Source organism: Zalophus californianus, chromosome 6, assembly GCF_009762305.2.
Source record: "Zalophus californianus isolate mZalCal1 chromosome 6, mZalCal1.pri.v2, whole genome shotgun sequence".
Classification (NCBI taxonomy): domain Eukaryota; kingdom Metazoa; phylum Chordata; class Mammalia; order Carnivora; family Otariidae; genus Zalophus; species Zalophus californianus.
This window is the reverse complement of record NC_045600.1, coordinates 76,586,877-76,611,957: the sequence shown is the minus strand read 5'-3', so window position 1 is coordinate 76,611,957 and position 25,081 is coordinate 76,586,877. Positions and strand designations below refer to the sequence as shown.

Genomic DNA, 25,081 nt, shown 5'->3' with positions numbered 1-25,081 from the left:
AGGCACCTCTGTCTTGTCTATTTCTGGTTTTAACTATTGGGGTCTATAGTTGAGCTGGAAGGCTCCCTGACACTTGCAGTTGCATTTGGTACACCCTAATGGCATGATTGCACAGTGTGCCTGGCTCTGTGCTTGGCATCTTACTCACTCTTCATAAGAACCCTAGAAGTACATTGTGTTATTCATTTTGGAGAAAAGAGAAAACTGAGGCTAAGGGAGGTTCTGTGACTTGCATTAACCCATAGCAGCAGAATTCAGATTCAAACAGACGTATGACTACCTGTATTTTCCCAGAATGTCCCCTTCAAAACTTACATCCATCCAATCAACTACAGAGAAGCCACATGGTTGGAACAATTAAATAATTTATTTAGTTTCAATAAATCATAGTCTTACCAAGTAAATGAAGGACAGAAAACACATATATGGAGATGAATGAGTGAGATTCCTGGGAACCTTTCAGAAAAACAAGACAGCATTTTAGTCATAGATCACTTTTCCAAAAAAAAAAAGAAAACCTTCTTTGTTAAAAAACACTTCAAGCATCAGTTAGCATTGTAAGACAAGCAAAATCTAGATGAATCCTCTGTTATTACAATTACAGAATCAAAATATTTAGAAGGAAAAGATCCTCAAAGATTTATTGTCCTCAGATTTATTCTAAGTTATTCATTTCACCAAGGAGAAAACAGAAGTCCAGGGACATTACTAATTTTATTTCAATTATCACATAAGATTCTTACACTTAGAATCTTTATCATAATTTGCTTAATTAATGAACAAGTAAACTTTTAATCTATTTTTCAAATCTTTACCTCTTACTCCATATTCATCATGAGCCCAAATAATTATACTGGTCTGGAATGGAGTTGCTCTATCCTCTTGAGTTTAGGTGCTAATGAAAGCTAATTATTAATGGTACAAAGGCCAACAGGCACTTGCTTACTGGGGAGATTTCAAGGGCTTCAAAGTAAATACCTAAGTAGCTATTGTAACTCGAAGTCCCTGAAAATCCAAGTAAGTTTCTTGCTACCTTCAAATTAGTGGTGGGCACAGTACATGGAGAAAAAGAAAGAATGAAAATTGGAAGTAGGAGATCCGGACTATTCTATCACTAAGTAGTTATGACATATTAGATGGAACCTTACTTTCATTACCTGTACCGTGAAGGCACTGGGCCAAAGGATCCCTCCTAGCTTTAATATTTTATAATCACTGTAGATGACGAATACCAACTAAATCATATGCTCCCATCTGGATTTTGTAGAACTGTTGCTGGATTTTAAAAAAGAGATTAGAAATTTTTCAAATGCCTTGAGGGTATAGATTCCCAAACACTTAGATTTCCTGAGGGAGATATTTTCTTTTTTTAAATATGTCAACATATTTTATCTCTCTAGGCAAAGTATACTTCTTTCAATTTGTCAGGATTAGAAATAATCCTGCGGGTACCACTAGGGAGAAGTAGGCTGGAAGAAAAACAATGAAAAACAAAGAAAAACAATACTTATTTTGTCCCCATGAAACTTTCCACCTATGATAAAAAGAGCCAGCTTTCTGCATATCCTCTTTAATTAAATGGAGGGTGAAGACCACATTTAATCTTATGCTCCACTGCAGGTGATGAGTAATTAAAAACTCTTTTCAAAGGTGGAGTTTGTCTTGAACTAATTTTAGAGGACGCATCAAAAAGCAAAGAACAAGTGCAGAGCATTTGACTTTTCATCCCTCTGTTTAGAAGGGGTCTGATCTAATGAAGAAGCCACTGGGGCAAGGAACCGGTTCATTCATCCATCCAATATATATTTTCTAGTTAAGTGCCAGGGACTATGATAAATGCCAGAAGCACACAGATAGACAAGATTCCTGCGATCCAGGGACTCATCATCTAGTTAATGTCAGAGACTCACATGTAAGCAGAAAATTACAACAATGCCCAGTATTTTAAAATGGAAGAAGCGCAACGTGCTATACGGAATATATAAGGGGACGGTCTTAACTCTGAACAGGAAGGTGAGGAGAACTTCATGGAAAAGATGACTTTGCACTAGGTCTTCTGCTTCTTTTTTTTTTTAAAGATTTTATTTATTTATTTGAGAGTGAGAATGAGAGAGAGCGCATGAGAGGGGGGAGGGTCAGAGGGAGAAGCAGACTCCATCCCAGGACTCCAGGATCATGACCCGAGCCGAAGGCAGTCGCTTAACTGACTGAGCCACCCAGGCACCCTGACTTTGCACTAGGTCTTGACAGATGAGAAGGACACATGGAAATAGCATGTGCAAAGGTACAGAAGCAGAGAAAGGAAAGAAGGAAGGAAAAAAAGGAAAGGTATTATAAAAAAAATTTAAATTAATTTCCCCAATCTAATGTGTGTGAACTAGGATCTTATTTTCATTGTCATTTCCCTAATTGCTTGTGAGGTTGAACATATTTTCACAGAGTCATTCATCAGTCAGACTTTCTCGTAAGCAAAGCGACTATCTTCTTTGCCTATTTTAGTAGGGCAGTTTTGCTTTCCTTTATGAATGTATATGAATTCTTTATCTATTTCCGATGCTAATTTTGTGTTAGTCGTAAGTGTGGCAAATATTCTTCCCAGCTTTTCCTATTACTTTAAAAAAGGATATCATTTGTCATAGTCAAGTGATTTTATCTTAATTTAAATTTGATGTTATTTTAATATAGACAAATTCACCAATCTTCTTCATGGTTTATGCTTTTCAGAAACCCTCTCCTAATCCTTGCCTATTTTCTACTAAAATCTGTAAAGTTTTGCTTTTCATAGTTTAATTCTAAATCCTCATGAAATAGATTTTGTGCATGAGGTAGTTTATTTGTTTATTTGACTTTATTTTCTCTTTCCATGTGGACAATCAACTGTCCCAGCATCATTTATCGAATAACATATCCTTCCCCAGTCTTTGTAGTGTTAACTGTTGAGGCTAGGATTTCCTGGAAAAACAGATGGAGCAGAGAATCCCATGGAGAAGGTTTAGTGGAGAGTTCTTTCTAGAACAATGCTGAGAGAGTGAGGCAGGCAGGACCGGGCAGGAGATGCAGCCGCAAACAGAGGCCTCAGCTGATCACACACGGGGTTCTGAAGCTGGGGTGGTCCCTCAGAGTTGTCCTGCACAAGGTGACGGATGGGTCACTGGGTGGGGCTGCCCCTGAGGAGTGGGCAGAGGCTCGGGCAAGGCAGCTCCCTTGGATAAAAGGTCGGGCCTGGGGAGCAGCTCAGCTGGAAGCCATCAGCCAGCAACACTCCCAGCAGCTAAGAAAACTAGGGTCTTGACTCAGATAGGGGGATCTGGGTGACCCACAAAGTACCCACTACACGGCCTCTGTCATGTGTCCTGTTTCTAATTTTATTAGCTACTATTCCTTTGGACTCCTTTTCCTATGATATAATTTCCAGATAGGTCTCCTTCCTGTCCCCTGCATGTAATGTAATTTGTCAATGAGGCCTCTTCAAATACATACCTATGACTACACCAAAAACTCCAGATTTGTCAGACTATATGCAGTACAGTGACACATTTTCTGCCTTGATATAAATATCTATTACTAAAGTAGCCTCGCTTTTCGTGTGAATCAGCCACATGACCCAACAAGCTCAGAACCAATATGTTGTCAACTAAAGCTGAAACAGAAATCTCTTGGGTCCATTACTTGTAGGTACGTATTTTAATCTAACTGCAGGATGTTTTCAGTATCCTCTTGACTTCAAGCTTTTTACATTTAGCTTAGGAAGAATTTAACAGGCTCTAATTCTGCCATCTAACACCTCTTTCCATTACAGTTTCTCCGTCAGTTGGACTCCTGGTTTGAGCTCAGGTCATGATCTCAGGGTCCTGGGATCCAGCCCTGTGTTGGGTTCCATGATGAGCACGGAGTCTACTTGAGTTTCTCTCTCTCTCTCCCTCGTCCTCTGCTCCTCCTCCCTCTGTGCCCTCTCTCTCTCATATATAAACAAATGAATAAATAAATAAATAAATAAATTTTTAAAAAGTGATCTTTCTCCAATAACAGAGGCAAACATTTGACAACTTCTGCAGCAAAGAGGCAAATGCTTTCTTGACTCAGGCTCTTTGTGAGATTAGTCATACATTATCATATGATTTTCCAAGATACTTGCTCTTCAATGATGACAAAATAGTAGCGCTGCTCTTTAGAATAAGGCTGCAGATGTGTGATTGTAATATCTTAATTACTTAGTAGATGGAACCCTGTAACTCCACCGATATTTGCTGAGAACATAAAACTGGTTATAAAAGCTATATCCTGAAAGCTTAATGGATGCTTAAATACAATTTGGAGAAGTAGTCTCTTGGAACACATGGCAGCAGTAGGCGCTTGGCAGGCATTGACAGAATTTGAAGATGTGTGTATTGAGGCCAGAATGGTTAATATTATGATTAATGGTAAAAAAAAAAAAAAGTGATCACAGCAACAAATGTCAAACAGGAAAATATTCAAGAATAGAATTCTACCTTCCTGTATTAAAGTAATGCCCAAGAATTGGCTGGCAGAAGACTAACAAGAAAACTTTAAAACTTTCTCGTGTTTACAAGCATATAGTTCCCTATATCTGATAAGTTCTATAATATTCAAAATCATTACAAAAATGGCTAAGTGGAAATTCACTTATTTCTTAAGGATAATTCATCTATATCATTTCCCTCTAATAAAATATTTGTACTTAAAAGATTCTGAATATACTATACAATCGTATAATTGTTTGCGTTTTCAATCTTGGTTTCCATGAAAGAGGTTAAGCACAGACAGCTCGTCCCCTACCCCCAGAATTTCTGATTCAGTAGATCCAGGGGATGGGGCCTGAAAAACAGCATTTTAGCAAGTCTCTAGTTGTGGCTAATAATGGTGCTTGTCCAGGGGCCACACTTTGAAAACCGCTGTTCTGTACCACCCTGACCCTCCCACTGGTTCCTATAATCACATATCATTTGGTCATTGATGAATCTTTGTGCACAAAAAATAAAAAATCATTCAACAATTAGTTACCGAGCCAGCATTTACATAACATATGCTGTAACTATATCAGATGTAATACTATATATTAGAGATACAAAGATGAATAGAGCTTAGTATCTGCATCCATGGACTTAATATTCTAGACAGACATGTAAACAAATAGTCATGATGCAATATGATAAACATCATGTGTAAAGCTCCCTGAGAGTAGAATGGAAGTGTTCATTCCACAATGAGGGGAATCAAAAGGCTTTATGATGATGGAGATAACACTTAGGACTTTTTAAAAAACTGCTTAATTTTGAAATAATTTTAGATTTACAGAAAAGTTAAAAAATAGAGTTACCCTAAATACCCTAAGCTCAGCTTCCCAACATTACACAGATGACATTTTGCACATGCAAGGTTAGGATGGATTTTGAAGGGGACATAGGAATTTATCAGGGTATCCCCTGTAGAGAAATAATATATGAATAAAACCATTGAGAAAGGATATACTAATAACAATATCTAAATATTTTTGGAGAAGTAGGTGTTAGATATTGTGCCACGCCCTTTAAGCATTTTTATCACGTATTCCTTACAAAAACCGCTAAGTAGTTAAAATACTACCTACTATATGGATACTACCATCACTCCCCTTTTGATAAGGAAATTGAGGTGGGTGCTAATCTTCTAGTAGGTAGCAGAACTGGAATTTGACAATAAAATGTCACAACTTCGGCACACACATTCTTAGCCGGTATAGTATGATCCAGAAATGGAGAAGTCTATTGTGTATTCAGATCAGGTTACATTAGGGAAAGTTGTAGGGACAGGGTTCTGATAGTGGAAGCAGAAGACAAGACCAGAAAGGGAATGGAAAATGCTAGACAATGGAGGGATACTATGGTAGGCAGAATTCTAAAATAGTCTCCTAGGATGGATGGGGGAAAAAATAAAATAAAATAAATAAAATAAGTCTCCTAGATTCCTGTCGCCTGGAGGACACGCCTAGAATAATCCCCACTCCTTAGGTAAGGAGGGTAGACCCTGGTGAAGACGATAGCATGAAACATTCATGTTTCAGTTAAGGCTGCACTGGTTTGGGGCCTCAAATTCTCAGGCCATTTTCCAAGTCTGCCTATTCCTTTCCTGGCCTTGACTTCTGCTTTCACTCTTAGAACCCTGTCCCATAGCCCATTCTTTAAGGATCCTGCTCTGCTAGGTAATAACAGAAGTTTTATGAGCAAATTAACATGACTTAGTTTGTGTGTAGCTTTTGGAAATCAATCACATAGCCTCAGCTTATACTGGAATTATACACAACTATTCCAGCAACAGTGCTTTCTTTTGCACAGAAGGCAAATTTCAATGGTGGGCATCAGGCACCGAGCAAATGGGCCATGCAGGAGCCCCTAAATCACAGCCTACAAGAGTTATAAGCACCTGCCAAGCTGTCTATTTCACCAGCATGTTGGGTCATAAAGTATACATTGGTGCAAATAGGCTGGGCTTTGTCCACGCATAACGCAACATGGTTAATCTGTGACCAACAAAACACAAGAAACGGGAAGCCGCCTCTCATTTCCATTTCAAGTTTGATCACTTGACTACCCCTCAGTGACTGGCTTTGAGAATTAAGTTGAGTCTCATTTTAAGATTTAAAAAAGGTCTGTTCTGGTAAAATCAATCATGTTGTAAAGTTATTCCAATTAAAAGAACAGTTTCTTTGTTTAAAAAAACACTTGGCTTTGAGGACCCATATTTCATTTAATTTCATTCCTATCCTCTGGGTACATTCAGATTCCTAAGCCTATGCAGAGATTAATAGCTTAAAGCTTGCTTTAAAAATAAAGCATCATGGGGTGCCTGGGTGGCTCAGTCGTTAGGGATCTGCCTTCAGCTCAGGTCATGATCCCAGGGTCCTGGGATCGAGCCCTGCATCGGGCTCCCTGCTCCATGGGAAGCCTGCTTCTCCCTCTCCCACTCCGCCTGCTTGTGTTCCCTCTCTTGCTGTGTCTCTCTCTGTCAAACAAATAAATAAAATCTTTAAAAAAATAAAGCATCATCTACCAAAATAATATGATAGTAATCACATAATATGGCATGAAACCATTTTCATTCTGTTTAACATAAGACAAATGGGGAAAATTTGCCCCTGCTACCAGTTTGCAAACCATGTTTTCTCATCATTCACCCACCCATTCACTCACTCCTTCATTCATTCATCAACAAAAACATTCACTGAATACATGCCATGTGTCAGTTACTGAACCTCATTCCAGGTAAGTAATGATGAATGTGACACCATTCCTGTCTTTGGGGAGGCCTTTCTTTTCTTTTCTTTTTTTTTTTAAATAAAAATAAGGACACATCTGATTCAATTCTGATGTGTTCTATCACAAGCAGAAACAGGTTCCAAATGAAGATGATGAGACACCGAGAGCTCGGCTGGAACAAACCCACTTCACTCTGCTGTATGGCACACCATTTGAAGGAATATTCTGTTTAACTACTCCTAGGCCAATTGGTCACTCACAGTTACTGCCCCATCACCTGTAAATTGGAGGGCTGTTTTTAATTAAAGTCAACAACCACAAAAATTTAATTAGGCCATTATATATTGACTATTTTGTGACATACTGTTCAAGAAAGTGCAAATCATCCATCCAAAGTATAAGATAGGGCTCTACATCTAAAGGCTTCATGAGGACTCAAGACTGACATACAAAACAATGAGGGAATATTATTAAAATGTAAATAGAATAAAATATATTAAAATACAAGGGTATTAAAATTTTAATAATTAAAATTATTATTACAATACATACTAACATAAGAAGATACAAATAATAGAGATCCAAAAAGGACAAAAACATGATATGGAAATCAGAATAAGACAAGATAACTACTAGTTGTAGAAACTAAAAAAGCTTTGTGAAGGGAAGATAGGATGTTAGGTGGTTCAGAAATAAGTGGTAAGAAGAAAGGGGACCTTTGTTTTTCTTTTCTTTTGCTATAACATTCTTTAGTTTATGATTTCATATTGGAGTGCCATTAGTATTAGAAATGCAATTCCGATTTCTTTGTTAATTAATGTAAAATTGAAATTCCCCAGATTAAATTTTAAAACTACCGGGTGAACCAGTAGTAAGCTACACTCCATGGAGAGTGCATCAGAGGTATCATATATGATCCAGTGACACCTTCAAGTTTTCAAAAGATGAGGTGGAAAATCCAAAATTAATCCAAAAAAAACAATAATAGACCATTAAAGATGTAAGTTACTTAGGGGCGCCTGGGTGGCTCAGTCGTTAGGCGTCTTCCTTCAGCTCAGGTGATGATCCCAGGGTCCTGGGACTGAACCCTGCATCAGGCTCCCTGCTAGGCAGAAAGCCTGCTTCTCCCTCTCCCACTCCCCCTGCTTGTCTTCTCTCTCTGTCAAATAAATAAAATCTTTAAAAAAAAAGATGTAAGGGACTTAAAAAACAGAAGTGACTGAAAAAAACAGAAGCAACTGAAAAAACAAGCAAATGTAGAAGCTTTGATTAAGAGCAAATCAAGAAATCTACATAGGATAACTAGCTGTGATTATTATTTGTAGCCTCACTTGATCACTGGAAAACACCAAAAAGAGTAGATTATTAAAATCATTTCTGCTGGAGCACCTGGGTGGCTCAGTCACTGGGCATCTGCCTTCAGCTCAGGTCATGATCCCAGCGTCGTGGGATCAAGGCCCACATGGGGCTCCCTACTCAGCGGGAAGACTGCTTCCCCCTCTCCCTCTTCCCCTACCCCTGCTTGTTGTGCTCTCTCTTGCTATCTCTCTCTCTCTCTCTCTCAAATAAATAAAATCTTAAAAAAAATAAAATAAAATAATTTCTGACCCTTTGAGCCAACAATGATGTATAATTGTAATAAGCTGGTATTTTCTAATGTTTTATGAAGTATTTTCATCGACATCCTTTCATTTGATTCTCAAAAGAACCCTATGGTTTGATACTATTCCTTCCAGTAAATGCAGTCAGGGGAGTAACAACAGGGTGCAAAATCAGGATTTCTCTGGCTCTACCAATTTTGGTGCTCCTGTCCCCCACCCCACAATTTCTCCTAATCATTCTAGGAATCACATGTGCTCACGGATGCAGTCCTCCCCATCATCCCTGCTGTCCCCTCTTGTCTGGCTGCTTCAGGTGCCTCTTGACACGGTTAGAATTGTCACCAGGGCTGCTGCAGCTAATGTGCCAGAGGTGCTGGCCAAGGCACTTCTGCTGATGTCCCCCACTTCTCTGTACCTAAGGACGAGCTAAAATCTGGTTCATTCCACCATGCTCCCTGTCTCGCCATGCTCCAACAGCACCTGGAGTTGGGACTCTTCGTCCACATGTTTGTTACACTCTATTAACGCGGACCATGCCTTCAATATCTTAAGAACATTTTATTTTATTTTATTTAAATTTTATTTATTTATTTGACAGAGAGAGACACACACAGCGAGAGAGGGAACACAAGCAGGGGGAGTGGGAGAGGGAGAAGCAGGCTTCCCGATGCGATGTAGGGCTCGATCCCAGGACCCTTAGATCATGACCTGAGCCGAAGGCAGACGCTTAACAACTGAGCCACCCAGGTGCCCCATCTTAAGAACATTTTGGTAAAATTTCTCTTTAAATTTTCACATGGCTTATTTGGTGCAGTTCCCTCTCCCTATGACCCAGGTGTGAGTCCAGGGGGTGAGGTCAGCAGAGAATCTGGAGGAGGAGAGATAGAGATAGCTAGTGTCAGTGTTGTCCCTCCCCCTCGCCCCTCTCATGAGCCTCAAATCCTGCTTTCCTTCGGATGAGCCCCACCCTGTGACCATCCTTGGAGCTCTCAAGCAAAAGGCTCTTGACAGCTCTAACCATCTAATTATCCAGACAGGCCTAGACCTATGTCTGAATCCTAGGGAGCCCACGCTTACGCTCAAGCTGCACATGTTATTTACTCCCTCCGCAATTCCTCAGGGCTAACCTGGAAACCAACAGCTTTAATCAACTACAACAGTATTTTTGGGTCCTCCCACCAAGTGCAAAATTCAACCTCAAAACTTTAACTTGGATTTGAAACGAACAAGCAAAAAATCTGTATTATAACATTTTAGGAAAAATATGACACCTGGATGATCCAACTTACTGCCTTTTCCTGGATAAAATTGTGTTACATGAATCACAAAAATCTGAATCTCAAGTTCTAAAGCCTCCCACTCACTTGCTCAGCATGAAGTCCCGTTTTTTCTCAGGTTCCTCCTCCCCAGCTCTGTTCTCCCAGGGTCCCACAAGGTTTCCGTGCTCAGGGGCCTGGCTGCTATTGACACCCTCTGCTCTGTTGCTCTATCACTCTGTGCCCTTGGGTTCCTAACAACCTCTGTTCTAGACTACTGAAGCTGGCTCGCTAAGGAAGTTCCTGCCTCTCCACATGCACCCCAATGTTCATAGCAGCAACGTCCACAATGGCCAAACTGTGGAAGGAGCTGAGATGTCCATCAACAGATGAATGGATAACGAAGATGTGGTTCATATATGTAATGGAATACTACTCAGTCATCAGAAAGAATGAAATCTTACCATTAGCATCGACATGGATGGAACTGGAGGGTGTTATGCTGAGTGAAACAAAGTCAAGCAGAGAAAGACAATTATTATACAGTTTCACTCATATGTGGAACACAAGAAACAACAGAGAGGATCGTAGGGGAAGGGAGGAAAAACTGGGAAGAAATCAGAGAGGGAGATAAACCATGAGAGACTCTTAACTCTAGGAAACAAACTGAGGGTTGCTGGAGGGGAGGTGGGGAGGGGATGCGGTAACTGGGTGATGGGCATTAAGGAGGGCACGTAATATGATGAGCAGTGGGTGTTATAGACAACTGATGAATTATTGAACTCTACATCTGAAACTAATGATGTACTATATGTTGGCTAATTGAATTTAAATTTAAAAAAAGAAAGAAAGAGGGGTGCCTGGGTGGCTCAGTCGTTCAGTGTCTGCCTTTGGCTCAGGTCATGATCCCAGGGTTCTGGGATTGAGCCCCGCATCAGGCTCCCTGTTCAGTGGGAAGCCTGCTTCTCCCTCTCCCACTCCCCCTACTTGTGTTCCCTCTCTCACTGTCAAATAAATAAATAAAATCTAAAAGGAAGGAAGGAAGGAAGGAAGGAAGATAGGAAGGAAGGAAGGAAGGAAGGAAATTTCCTGCCTCTCTTGAACAGCTCCTCTATACTGTAAGACTCTCGGGCTTCTGATGACAAAGTTTTTCCTTTCCTTCATGCCAGAGCCCCCTCCCCCTAGTGTCCAGGGGCACTCATAGGAAGATGAGGAAACATCTGTGCACAGACTTTTGGCCCAGACTTACTCCCTCATGATACTTCTCCTTCCACTGTCCATCATTCTTCCCTATTGTTCAACATCCTTTAAGGACCCCACAGTCCCTCTACACCCTATACACATCTGAAACCCAATTCTATTTTTTTTTTAAGATTTATTTATTTATTTGTCAGAGAGAGAGAGACAGCACGTGCACACAAACAGGGGGAGTGGCAGGCAGAGGGAGAAGCAGTGTTCCCACCAAGCAAGGAGCTCAACATGGGACTTGATCCCAGGATCCTGGGATCATGACCTGAGGCAAAGGCAGACAATTAACCGACTGAGCCACCCAGGTGCCCCTTGAATCCCAATTCTAACTTAGTTTCAAGGTCTTTCCTATAAGGCTCTGGGCCATCTAGAAAGCATCTGGTTCAATGTACTGGAACAATCCATGACTGTGGAAAAAACTCTTAGGGCCTCCTGTTAAGAGTCCAGAAACTCTATAACATGCCCTGGCAGGGGGCTGAGCTATGTGGACACACAGAGAAACTCTAGGGGGATGGTATGGCCTAATATCACAGGCCGGAGGCCCCCCAAATTTACTAAGTAATATGGGTTGATTTGTGTTTAAGAACTATCTAACAGAAGTTATGGTCCTTGTAAGTGATCAGAAAGTAGGTAAAATAAAATAAAAAGTAGCATAAGCAATAAGGCAGTAGCAAACATTTCCCTGATGAGAGCTATCAAGAGGAAGAAAGTAGGCCCAGGGGATATCTACTGTTTTCAAAAAGCAACCTCTCCCAGATGAGTCCATGAGGAATAAAACAAAACATATGCCTTCAAAATCAGTACTTTGCTTTATCAATTTGATAAAATGATAGAATGACCACATTAAAAGCTTATTTTTTATGCCCCAACCAATAATGCTATGAGGCAGAAGGTGAAAAAATATGTATCTATTTATTTAAAAAATTGTTTTCTCTTTGAGATTTTTCAGCAGCTATGACTTGCAATCACAGGTTAATTCTGTTATTTCTATGTATCTTTAGAATTACTTTAGCCTGATATGTGTAACCTGGGATTGCAAATTGCCACCCTCACTTTAAATCTTGGGCTCTGAACCCAAGAATAGAAAAGAAACAAGTGAAAAACAATTCAGTTGAAAGTGTGATCCTCAAAGCATAATTGGATATTGATCTGGGAAAAAATTCACATACATAGAGCTGGCTCCGGATTTGAAAACATCAGATTTTGGTCATGATCTTGGCTTTTGAAATGTATTATCTTTTGAAAAACAGAATTTGAATGCGAGAAACACCCATCATTTATTCTACATAGAAACTGACTTCAAAATACAAATTGTTCACTGGTAGAAAATCTATTTCATATTTCATATGCTAATTAGCTATTCTTATTTTGCAGTGATTGAGAAAGATATTTTTAAATTCTTTTTGTGTTTTTCACAAAAAGCAACTGAACACAATGTGATAGCAATCATGGTTAAATAGAAGAGCTTTGTTTTTAAAAACCAGCTAATTTTTTCTAAATCCATGGAATGAAAACTGTATCGCAAGATCTTCCAATTCTTTTACTTCCTCTGTTTTTGAACTTTTAACAATAAGAGACAATCCACTTAAATTTAAAGGCATAAAGGTCACATGACAAAGAAATGAAATGGTGCAATTATCATTTATTATCAAGACAACCACTGTTCTGTAGCAAAACCGCCACCATACATTCTTCTTTGCCTTGTTGCTCATTTAACATACCACTCTGTCTTCCTAGATTTCTTGGTCTTCCCTATCTGCTTCATCTTGTCTTCCATTTGCCCCTCCAGATCTACTCTCCACCATTCTCCACCCTGCCCTTGGCCCTGGAAGGCCGACCGTGAAGACTGCATCTGCCGGCTCCCTTATACTCTGCCCCGTGGTTGGTTCAGTTAGAGGTTTCCAGGCAGAAGATCAAAGGAGAGAGAGGCCAGGATCTTCAGTCCCACAAGCTCGGCCACAGGCCACCACTCTGCCATGTTGCCCTCTCCGTGAAGCTCCCCTGTCTAGGAAGCAGTAACCACTGCTTCCCCTGTTCCTTCAGGCTGAGGGGTGTCTATTCTCTGTCAGGACCTTGTCTACCAGGAGCCTTTATAAAGCTCCTTCTTCTCTTGGTTTCTGGTTAATGCTCTATCCTCACCCAATCCTCCCTGCCTGACTAGTTCTCTGTGGGCTCTGCTTTCCCAGCTCTCTAGCAAACTGCATTTCCCTGCCTAACAGTACAGTCTCAGAGCCGAGCTTCTCACCCCATTAAAGGACATGGGGAAAACGCAGGAAAGTGCAGTTTAACTGTAATCCCACCACACACACTAACCGCTCTAGGTGCATGTGTTTTTTTACTTAAAAAGTCATTAAATCACTCATTAAAAGGAGGTGGGGATATGGATGAAATAGGTGAAGGGGATTAAGAGACACAAACTTCCAGTGATAACATAAATAAGCATGGGGATAAAAAGTATAGCATAGGGGATACGGTCAATAATACTATAGTAATGTTGTAGGGCAGTGGACGGTAACTTACTTATCGTGGTGAGCAGTACATAATGTCTAGAATTGTGAAATCACTATGTTATACACCCGAAACTAATACAACATTTATGTCAACTATGCTTCAATAAATAAGGGATAACCATTAAAAAAAGTAGTTCTAAATCCCTCTTAAAAATCATAAAAGTGACACATTTACTGCAACCAGTGACATATTATAAAAATATACAAAGAGAAGAAGTTAATGCTCTTCCCCAATGCTTCTGGATTCTTCCCCTTCACCTCATTCCCCACCTTTACCCTGCTTTGCCCGCAGATAAAGAATGTGAACAGGCTGGCTGGTCAGTCTTTTTCTACACCTGTCTCCATGATATTCAAGCCCATACCAAACATACATATACTCATATATGAAGAGGGGTGATACCTGTCTTGCAAAAACTGCAAGCATGCTACCCATCACCTTGCCACTTGCTAGGTACAGATCTAGTTCAATACTTTGAATGGCCTCATAGTATTATACAGTAGAAATGTACTATAATTTATTTAACCATTTCTCTACTGATGGACGTCTGAATTTTTTCAGCTATTTTCACCACTACAAACAATGCTACAGTAAACACCCTTATGCATATATGTTTACTAGTGCATCTATTTTTGTAAACTGAATTCCAAAAAGTAGGGTTGCTAGGTCAAAGTTACATATAGTTTCAATCGCCACCCGCTTACTTTCTTAAAAGTGTATGGCAATGTATTTGGCAATGTATTTCTTAATTTAATTCTTACATTTGTTTTATACGGGTATGATATGGTTTATGCGATTGTTGAATCTTATTTTCTCTCTTAACAGGAATTACAGAGAATTTTCTTTTTTTTTTAAAGATTTTATTTATTTATTTGACAGAGAGAGACACAGCAAGAGAGGGAACACAAGCAGGGGGAATGGGAGAGGGAGAAGAAGGCTTCCCATTGAGCAGGGAGCCCGATGGGGGCTCTATTCCAGGACCCTGGGATCATGACCTGAGCCGAAGGCAGACGCTTAACAACTGAGCCACCCAGGCACCCCTACAGAGAACTTTCTATGTACTATATACTTTCTGTAGTAATCTTAAATGGTTGCATATGTCCATTAATGTTATGAAGTTCCTTTAAATTTTTACTGGACTTGTATCAAACCTCAGTATTATTGTAGGAAGAATTTCTATCCACTCCCTGTAATATATGCTCAGAGGAATGAAAGTTTTGACAGTCGCATTAGATATTAAAAAACCGATTCCAAGTGTGCATCTCAACTCTTAATCGGTTGACATGAACTACATCTTCTGATGGCCCTTCCAATTGATCAAGTGACTCATAATATCAAGAACTATGCCTGGGGCATCTGCTTCCACCACCGCCTCAGTGACTTCAATCAGAGGACAAAGATCATGAGATTGCTGAGGAGCACACAGAAACACTGGGCATTTTCCTAAGTGTGGTGAGCCAGATTCCATGTGATTCTTCTGGCATTAAAAGGGTCTATTTCAGATCAAAGGTAAAAAGAAAGCCATCAAAACAGGAAAGAATCTCAGCTCCCAGGACATCGCTGTGCAGGTTTGCACCACCAGAGTCCCTTGGTCTGAGAAAATACCACATTCCACAAAGGCTTGGGAACATTCTACAGTAGTTTCCATCCCCAAATAAAATAGTACAAAACCAATTCCAAAGGGAGAGGGGGGAGAAGGCGGTGTGTGCTGGGGGGGTGGGCATGGGCATGAGAAGACAAATCTGTCCACCATTCACTGTTTAGTATATTCTCTGTTTGATCATATCACCACCAGACAAGAAATTCCTTTGTGTAGCCCTTGGAATGAAGGGTTAAGAAAACTTCAAAGCCAATAGGAGGTGGACCAATAGTCTCTATGATGCCTTTATGCTATTTCCTGTGTGGATTTTGGTAATACTGGCTTTAACTCTTGGTCCTGTGAGAAGGAGAAGCGGATTTCACTCTTTCCTGGGAATTACTACACACCCATAACACTAAAGAGTCTTCCAACTGGAAACAGATCTGATTACTTTTGCCAGACTTAATCTCTTACTTGAGCAGTTAATGAGAGCTTTCAATAATCTTAATCAGATCACTTCAATAAAATACCTCGATGTTATTTCCACAGGAAATAAATGTCCATAGACCATAAACCCAACCTGGCTGATAGCTAACATGGGAGACAGGTGGGAGTTGGATCCAGATAAAGGGCCACTGTGCAGTGATAGTCAATGCATTATGCCCCTCTACCCCCTCCACCCACCATCAGGGCTGCTGGGGACTCTCTGGGGCCTCTGCCAGGAAGGGATGAGAAGGGAAATGAAGTGAAAGACAGGCAGCTGGAAGCACGAAAATTCTCCCATACATATGGACCCACCAGTGGCAGGAAGTCACTGAAGGATCTGGAATATGAAGAGATCTCATGACCACAGAAAAGGGGAGGAAGGGGAAAAAGAACACAGGAACACAGGATATAAAAATCAAGACCCACTCTCTGAACTCCCTCCCTTCATGTTTTCAGAGGGACAGTGAAAAGAGACAATGTCTGGATGTTCTGGAGGAAGGTACCTGCAAAAGAGAAGTCACCCACACCAGAAGAAAAAGTCTCTCCCACTCCTTTTCTCCTCCTTTCCAGTTCCTTCTTTTATAAGGTTAGAAGCACACTGTCATGATTCTAAGGACTGGCTCCTGAAAGTGCTATGCAGGGCTGGGGCCAAAGGAAGGGGAATGGTTCTGAGCAATTATGTGGAGAGGCCAAGGTAGAGCATGACCACCCATTGAACTTACTACTCGGTGGGCTCATGGTCAGTCACCATAGAAATCGAATGTCCTCTGTGTGCCTGCCTTGACCCAGATACAATGGAGCTTTTATAATATTTTTTATATAGGAAAAGGGCAGGGTGCCTAGGTGGCTCAGCTGGTTAAGCGACGGCCTCCAGCTCAGGTCATGATCCTGGAGTCCCAGGATTGAGTTGTGCATTGGGCTCCCTGCTCATTGGGGAGTCTGCTTCTCCCTTTGACCCTCCCCCCCCCCCCGTGCTCCAAGATTTACTGAAGTTCAATGTATTTAATGCCCAATTTCTGGATGAGGGACACGCACAATCCCAGAAGTTAGTGTGGTTTCTAAAAAAGAACCTTTAGAGTTGAAGCAGCTATTCCACTCCTGAGCCTCCAGAAGTTTCTCATCTAATAACTGCACAGACCTCCCTTTCCAAGAATTCCAATGGCTCCAACATCCATGAGGAGAAAGAATTTTCATCACTAGGGTTCTATGATACATGACACAAAAGCTATAATTCTCTGACTTTCCTGGTGAAGCAGATTGGTTATATCATGAAAGTAGCAAGTCTTCTCAAACTAAGATCAATATACTGCAAAAATAAGATCAAAAGTATTTACCACATTTTTAAAGAACCATGCCTGGATCAATGATTTAGAGAAATTTTAAAAATGTCAAGAGTCAAAATGAACAGAAAGCTGTTGAAATTACTCTTTCCTAGGTAGAGATTTTTATCTCAGATATTGAGCATGATGTTTTGTCTAACCTGTAAGAGACCATATATCATATTACGACCCATTCCCTAGACAAGGCGTTGACCACATGCTGTGGGAGTTACCCCAGAAAAGAATCGGTCCCCTGCATAGTGGCATACGAAACCCTGAGCCCCTGGCCACATTGGCCTGGAAAATGTAAGGAATATCAGAGTGGCACCTTTTATACACTGCCTTTTTTGGTCCTATTGAATCCACTTTTAGAACCCCCAAATTATTTCCACATAAAATTTTATATCACATTAAACATATAAGCCAAATTATCTCTTGAGCACCCATAAGTAAAACATGAAAGTAAAATAGACCATAAATAAAACAGAATAAACATTACTTCATGCTCATTTGGAAAATAAAGAGTCCAAAAAAAGAAAGAAAATCTGAATCAAGTTTCTTCAAGTGAGACTGAATTCATCCCTCTTCTAGTAAAAAAAGAAAGTTCTTGCCATAAAGTAATGATGCTTATAAAAGTGATTATTAAAAAAACAAAAATGAAAAACCTCTTACAACAGACAGATGAGCAAAGACACATGGGGCTTTTGCTCTTCTGCTTAGAGAACCCCAACGAACCCGAGCTACTCCAGCAGCATGAACAGCAGAATTTAGGTCAAGGGGCCAATTACCCAGTGTTAGCATCAAAGGCAGAGACAAGTTGCTACTTCTTTCTGCTCATTCCTGTTTCCTTTGAGAATCCTGAGTTAAGCAACCACGGAGGCAGCTTTAGAGTATGCCAAGTGAAGTATTTTTAAAAGACATTTACCAAGTATTGCTTCTGGAAGCAACTACACCCCTGACCCTTAAGTCAGCACCAGCCTCACCATTGCCACACACCCCTATACCACTCCCAGTTTTCTTGCTACAGAGTGAATTGACTAACAGGCCCAGGAATTTGGGGTTCTTTGTTCAGAAGCCAGTCTCTGAACAGCACAAGCAGATTACTATTTGTGAGCTGCCCAAGCACTGATGTAAAGTATCTTACACAGGGACTTACCTGGAGGTGACTGGTACTGGGGCCGAGCTGCGGTCTTTCCGGGCCCCAGGCTCTTTTCCAAAGGTTCCCCAGGCACCAACCGAGCTTGGCTTGCTCCAAGGGAAGTCGAGCTGGTTCCTTTGGTCTCCGTGACCTTTGCAGAGGGTGGTGGCTCCAAGGTGTCAGCAGAAGGAGACCCAGAGAAAGTACTGCTCTTTCGGCCAAGAGAGTCATCAGGAGCCACTTCCCACTCACCAGGCAGGGAAGGGAGCTGCAGGGCCCTGTGATGCTGCTCGGGGCCTGGGAGCCTTGGAGAGAGAGGCGAGGGAACAGGTGCCATCCGTTTGTGTGTGCTGGCCTGGGAGGCTGAATTATTCAGTAGCATGCTGAGCACTGCCGGTGCTGGGGGGGACGGCTTCTTCTCATGGCTTCTGGGCTGTGACCGGTCAGGGCCTCTGCTGTGGGCCAGAAACGAGGTTTTGTGATCCCTCAGAGGCAGCCTGGCCTTCCTCTTGCCTCTGGCTTCTGGGAGGGCGTGGGGGGCTGGTGTGCTTGGGGGGAAGCCCAGCCTTTTCCCCTCAGTGGCTTCATCTAACTTCTCACTCTCTATCACCTTCAGCAGGACCTTGTTCACAGCCCCCTCGGCGCTGGCTGGCATGCGTTCTCTGTCCGACAGCTGCCACGACCCGTCCCCTTGCTGCTCCTGGCCCTGCCACCTGGACCCATGAGTCCCAGCCTCGGCTCCTGGGAGGGTGAGCCAGTCTGCTCTGGGTATAAACTCAGCTCGGGCCGCCGGGCAAACGGCAATGCTTTCCTCACCTTCGGGATGCGTTCTAACTACTCTTTTCACCTGAGTAGACAGATCCTGGACTTTGGCCACCACTTTGGAAATAGGCTTTTTCCTGCATGTATGCTCAGTAGACTTCTCCCTCTGGCCCCTCTCTGCCTCTGGATGCTTCTCAGAGTCCTCATGACTTCCAGACAAACCTGTCTGCGGGTGCACCAGCCTGTGAGGGCCCCTCTCCGGCATGCCAGCATCATCATCTTCTGGCTCTATGGTGCTGCAGTGAGGGGGCGTCTCCCCTCTTCCAAGCCCAGGGTCCTCAAAAGCCCCCCTGAAGCTCCCAAAGCCGCAGCTGGTATCCAGTGGCCTGGGGAGCTCTGGGGGGCAGCTCTCTCTCCACTGTAGGGAAGAAATAAATGCCCCACTTGGGAGCGAGCTGCCTCTCTCCTCTGGAAGCCAAAGATTAGGCCTTGTTTGAGAAAGAGGAAGAGATTTGCTGGAACGGATCTGGTCCTTCCCCATCTGAGGAGCCGACTGCTGGCCCCCATGCCTTTTTCTTCTCGTCCTCTTCTGTGGAAGCACCTCAAAGCTCCCTCTCCTTCCACCAAACCTCCGAGGCTTTCTGTTCCCATGGGCGCTCCTCTTATTGAGACAGCCCACGGGGGACTCCCCCGGCCAGTCACCAGCACTCTGGAAACAGTCGTCCTCAAGGGCCAGGCTCACGGACAGCTCCGGCAGCTTCCCCTCCTGGTTCCCCATCGTAATCCCCAGGATGTGGTCTGAGCTCAGCAGATTGGCCAGAAGTCTCTCCCTCTCTGCTGTGAGTTTGTACAGCTCAGTTAAAATGTCTTTTGTGGGAGTTTGCTTGAAAAATATGTCGCCTGGATGTTCATTTCGCTGCAGGCTGAGGTTGATGACGTCTGACCCCTCCCTGACTTGGTAGCAGTTATGAAACCCTTTATTGGATCTGTCTAGAGTTACAGTGCCCTTGTATGAAAATCCTCTGACTTCCCCCCTTGGAAGATAGAAGCTGATATAGCAGACTTCAGTAATGGGCTTACGCAGTTGGAGGGTGCAGTGAGTGCCTTCCATTATGCCTACCTAATTATTCATGCCTTGGAGATGCTGGTCTGTGGTCAGGCTTCCCAGGCTCCGGTGGTGGGGCATGTGATGGTGGCTAGGCAGGGAAAGCAGCTGACAGTCATCTCTAGCAACAAGACCGCCTGGTAAAAGAAGAGGGGAAGAAAGCAGCTTGTCTAACAGTACATAAATCACACACAAACATAAATGAAATCATAGCAATGACTTATCCTTTCTCTCTGGCTGATCTCACCCAACTCAACTCACACCAACCAGAGGCTGATTGCAACCACTTCCCCAGTCCCATCCCCCCACCAGACCAGAGATTTTCTACAGCTGAGAGATGGCAGAGTACTCTATTTTAGCCCCAAGACAAAGCTCCTTTTCCCCCACAAGGGAACTCACCATATAACCCAGAGCAGGTCTTTCAACTTCTCTAAGCTTCAGTTTATGTTTTTCTATTAAACACAGCTAATACATCTCTCAGAAATCCCAAAGAAAGGAGACTTTGTGATCCTTAGAAAACATAGCCATTTTAATAACTTGGGTTTGGAATATTACTTTGCAAAAATGAGTGAGCTTTTTTACTCTTCAAAAAGCACCTTCTAAGATTTGAGATTAATTTTCTATTTAACTTAAAGCAGTCTTGGGAAAAGGTATTAGGCCATAAATTTGGAGACTTTTCTGAATATATTTTGCCAAAAGAACTAAAAATGGAAAATTTTACGTTTGAAATTTAAATAAATAATTCAGGACTCTTAGTCAAAGTTGTTTGGGTTTTTTTCTTTTTTTTCTCCCCTACTTCTTGCCTATTTAAGGCCAAATGGAATGGCAGAGAAAAAGTAAATATCTACAAGCCACTGTTGGCCCTGTGTGGATTTTCCACGTCTTTACCAATGAAGCAGCTGAAATGTTACATAAGCAGTGAAGGTGGCTGTGTTTCTCTCCTAAGATTTGAGGAATCCTAGGCATGTCTTTGTGGCTAACATCCCCCTCTCACCCAGACCAAGCATGGAGCTTAAAATTCTATATTACAACACTCCATTTCTTAAATTATAGCATTTCCCAATCTTCAAGACTTCCATGCCTAAAAGAAAATCCCCTTGGAAAGGGTAATGCAATAACCATTTACTAACCATTTATATCTTCGGTGAATTATTTTCCTCAGGTATTTTATAACTAGTTCTAAATAATAAAAAGCTACATAAAAGTACATCTTGAGTGGCAGAAGAGAGAAAGGAGGAAGAGTTTTGTAATAGAAACTTCTGAGGAAGACAGATAAAAGGTGATAAAAATGAAGATTAAAAAAAAATACATACATCTGCTGGTCAACCCACAAGTGCCAGGAGGACTCAGAGTTCTCAGAGAAAGGGAAAGTAGAACGCCATTTTAAAGTGTTAAGAGAAAAGATGTGTTAACCCAGAATTTTATATCCAGTGAAATATTCTTCAAAAATGATGGTGAAATAAAGTCATTCTTAGATGAAGAAAGAGAATTGCCAGCAGACCTGCTCTAAAAGATGTGCTAAAGGAAGCTCTTCAGAGACAATGAAAAAAGAAACTTGTAACATCAAGAATGAAGAAAAAGCAACAGAAATGGTAATGTTTGTGTAAACACAGTATTATTCCTCTCTTGAGTTCTTTAAAAGATGTTTCACAGTTGAAAATAAAACAAAACAAAATAACATTGTTTGGTGGTGTTGCAACGTACGTACATATAATATACATGACGGGTGGGAAAAGAGACCCATACGGTGGTAAAGTATAACAGAAATTTCATTCTGGCTACACGGTAAAGAGTAAAGCATGCATATTTAATCCCTAGGGCAAACACTAAAAGAGATATAATGAAAAATACAATTGATATATTAAATGGAAGAGTTTTAAAAAATTCAAATAACTCAAAAGAAAACAAGAAAGGGGAAATGAAAGAGAGAAACCAAAAAATAGAGGCAACAAACACAAGTAAATAATAAAATGGTAAACCTAAAGCTAAACATATCAATAATTACATTAAATGTAAATGGCCCACACACACCATTAAAAAACAAAGATTGTCAGACATGTCTAATATGCAGTTAAATGCATATTAGTTAAATATGACTTGGATGAGGTTACTCAAGAAGAGTACACAGACCAAAAAAAGCAAAGGTTGTAGAATAGAGTCCTGGGAACACATATATTTAAGGGATAAATGGAGGGAAAAGAGACTTTAATCAAGGCTGAAAAGAATGTGCATTAAGATAATTCTTCACATTTTGTAGCTAAAAAAATTAAGATTCAGTGATCTAACGTCTTACTATGCTTTTAGTATAGGTCTGTAAGCCCCAGCCCTAACATCATTCAATCAGTGCTGCCAAAATGAGACCAAAATCCATGTCTCAGAAACTAGTGTTAGATTAAATCAGAGAGCTTCCATAATATAAGCAAGGCTTTCATCCTCCCTTCCCTAACAATAACTGGAGTCACACACCCAGTTATATCTTTAAATTCTTAGCTCCAGCCTCATCCATCATCTCTTCTTAAATACCTGTTGCATTTTCTCCCTATTGATACATTTTCTTTTGCAGAGGAATAGTGTGAAAATAATGAAAGTCATAACCATGGTATTGTACCATGTTGAAGACCTTTTGACTTGGGATCAAGTAATAGGGTGTAGAAGGTAAAAGGAATGACCTTGGGGTTGTAGATCTCAACATTGGCCATGTAGTTTGTGGCAGGCTACATGGCAAAAATAAGTCCCTACCAATTATAAAAGAAAAATATCCCATTTTTGGAATCCTAAAATTTAAAAAAATATTGCAAAGTTTTACCTTGCTTTCAAGATAAAATACTCTTCTACCACTTTTGGGGGGGGTCCAAATCCAGGTGCAAAATGGCTTCTTTGTGCCATGTGTTCATAATTTCTGAGTTTCTAATGATCATGTAAGCAAGTAAGGAAGATATTCCTAGCACCTCTCTCTCTTGGCCTTATCATTTAACAAAAAATTTAAGCAAAAGGCATTATCTGCAATGAAAGGTAGGGGTTGAGAAGTGAATTGTTTTAAAGTGAGTTGCTTGAAAACAAGTTTCTTCTCTGAATGCACAAGAGCACAGGTATTGATATATCAGTGGCACAAAGATAATCTAACTTGCCTGAATTCAGCATCCAGAGGGCATCTTAGAGAAAATGTATGGAGGAAAAAAATTATTTCATATTTTCTGGTCTTTGGATGAGTTTCAGAATTAGCTTTGCTATAATTTTGAACATCCGAAGTCCAAATAATTGAAGACAAAGAACATGAACAAATCTTTTTCAAACACTCTCATTTCCCCATTCTCTTCCATAGTTTGAAATTATTTTTATCAAAATTGTTATGCACATCCTCCACTATCATCAATGAATACTTACAGAGCTGCCTCTGGAGCATAGGACTATCCACACTTTTTCCCAATCTCTGTCTCTCAACCAAAGAAAAGACTCTTCAGGATTCAGCTATCAGCCTAGCATCCCTGCCAGTGTCAGTATCTGGATAAAATGTCCCTCATGTATTTTCTTCTTTCCTTTGTGAAATGAGAAATTTAATCTCTAAGTTTCTAATTCATTACCTCAAAATATTACTTGGTGACACCTACTAGCTACTCAAAGAACTACAAAACTCCTCCTTTTTGAAGAAAAACATATGCCCTGTAAAGAAACTTCAGCCTCAGCACTCTAGTGGGCACCACATCACGGGCAGTCTTCTGAGCAGGGCAAACACTTCTCCGCAACAAGCCATTAGCAAGTCAGAGTGCAGTGCTGAATCATCACACATATTTTCCCTCTGAGAAACCAGAGGAAAAAAACTATAAGTCTAAAGCAAAATAACAAGGAAAGCAATATTGAGTGGGGTTAAATGCACCAGCAACTATAATTCCATGCTGAGTTCACAGGACTATTTCAAGCAGCATTGCCTCATTCCGCTTTGACTAAAATACAGCAGCTCTGCAGGCTCCACACACTAAATTATACATCTTAATTTGGCCTGCAAAGTAACCTTCTCTGGTTATGCTCAGTGTAAAAGCACTTTGTTTCTTGGGGAGTCTTCATGTCTTCCATTTCCTCTGGCAAACTCCAGGCTGTCTCTCCAAGATAACACTGTTGTGGTGATTTCTTCCCTGACTCTTTTTCCAATAAACAAGTACATGATTTCACTCTACCCAAAATGGAAATATCTGTTGTACCTTATCATAATGGAAAATTATTGCCTTTTTAGTAGATGCTATTCAATGCTCATGACATATTTCACCAATGCCTAAAATAAGATACAAGAATTAGCTGCAGTCATGCTGTCTGCTTACTCTCAGTTTCCTAATTGATTCTGGCCCTAAAAGACCAAGGTGAAGTTTTATTTGCTTAGCGATTGGCAAAGTAATGCCCCATGATTCCATCTGAGCCCAATACTAAGAGAGATTATCTATAAGTTCCATTATTAAACTGGAAATTGCCCCCTTGTCCATTCAGATTTAGGTTCTCCCCTTCCACACACCATTCTAAATACCAGGAGACTGAGTGAAAAAACTCCCTGGTAACTCTGGCTTCTACTGGGTTTAGACATGGGGAAATACTAGTGGTGGATGAGAGAGCAGAATGGAAGAAGGTTCATATTTATTCCCTGGCTCCCTCCCTCCTTGGCTATGGTTTTGTAGTAGGTATCTCCTCTAATGAAGACCACAGCTCCTTTTGGGTAGCCTTCCTCCAGGTATAGCTACTTTCTCTGGGTATCAGTTGTGACTTCCTTCCATTGTTTATCCAGGCCTAGGTAGCTTTGAACTCTGCCATTTGTGTGTTATTTTGGAAAAGTTAGTGCCTGC

General features: G+C 41.1%; 1 protein-coding gene across 5 annotated transcripts in view; it reads right to left on the bottom strand.

Annotated features, from left to right (window-relative positions):
• Positions 1 to 25,081, bottom strand: part of FMN1 (formin 1) — a 443,362-nt gene that overhangs the window by 385,648 nt on the left and 32,633 nt on the right. For all 5 annotated transcript variants that reach the window (XR_003515832.2, XR_003515833.2, XR_003515834.2 and 2 more), the window contains one exon: positions 18,407 to 20,392. Coding sequence is in view for 2 of the 5 variants with exons in the window: in XM_027571393.2 (XP_027427194.2) it covers positions 18,407 to 20,261 (1,855 nt within the window). In the remaining 3 variants the exon portion in view is untranslated. The remainder of the gene's footprint in view (positions 1 to 18,406; positions 20,393 to 25,081) is intronic.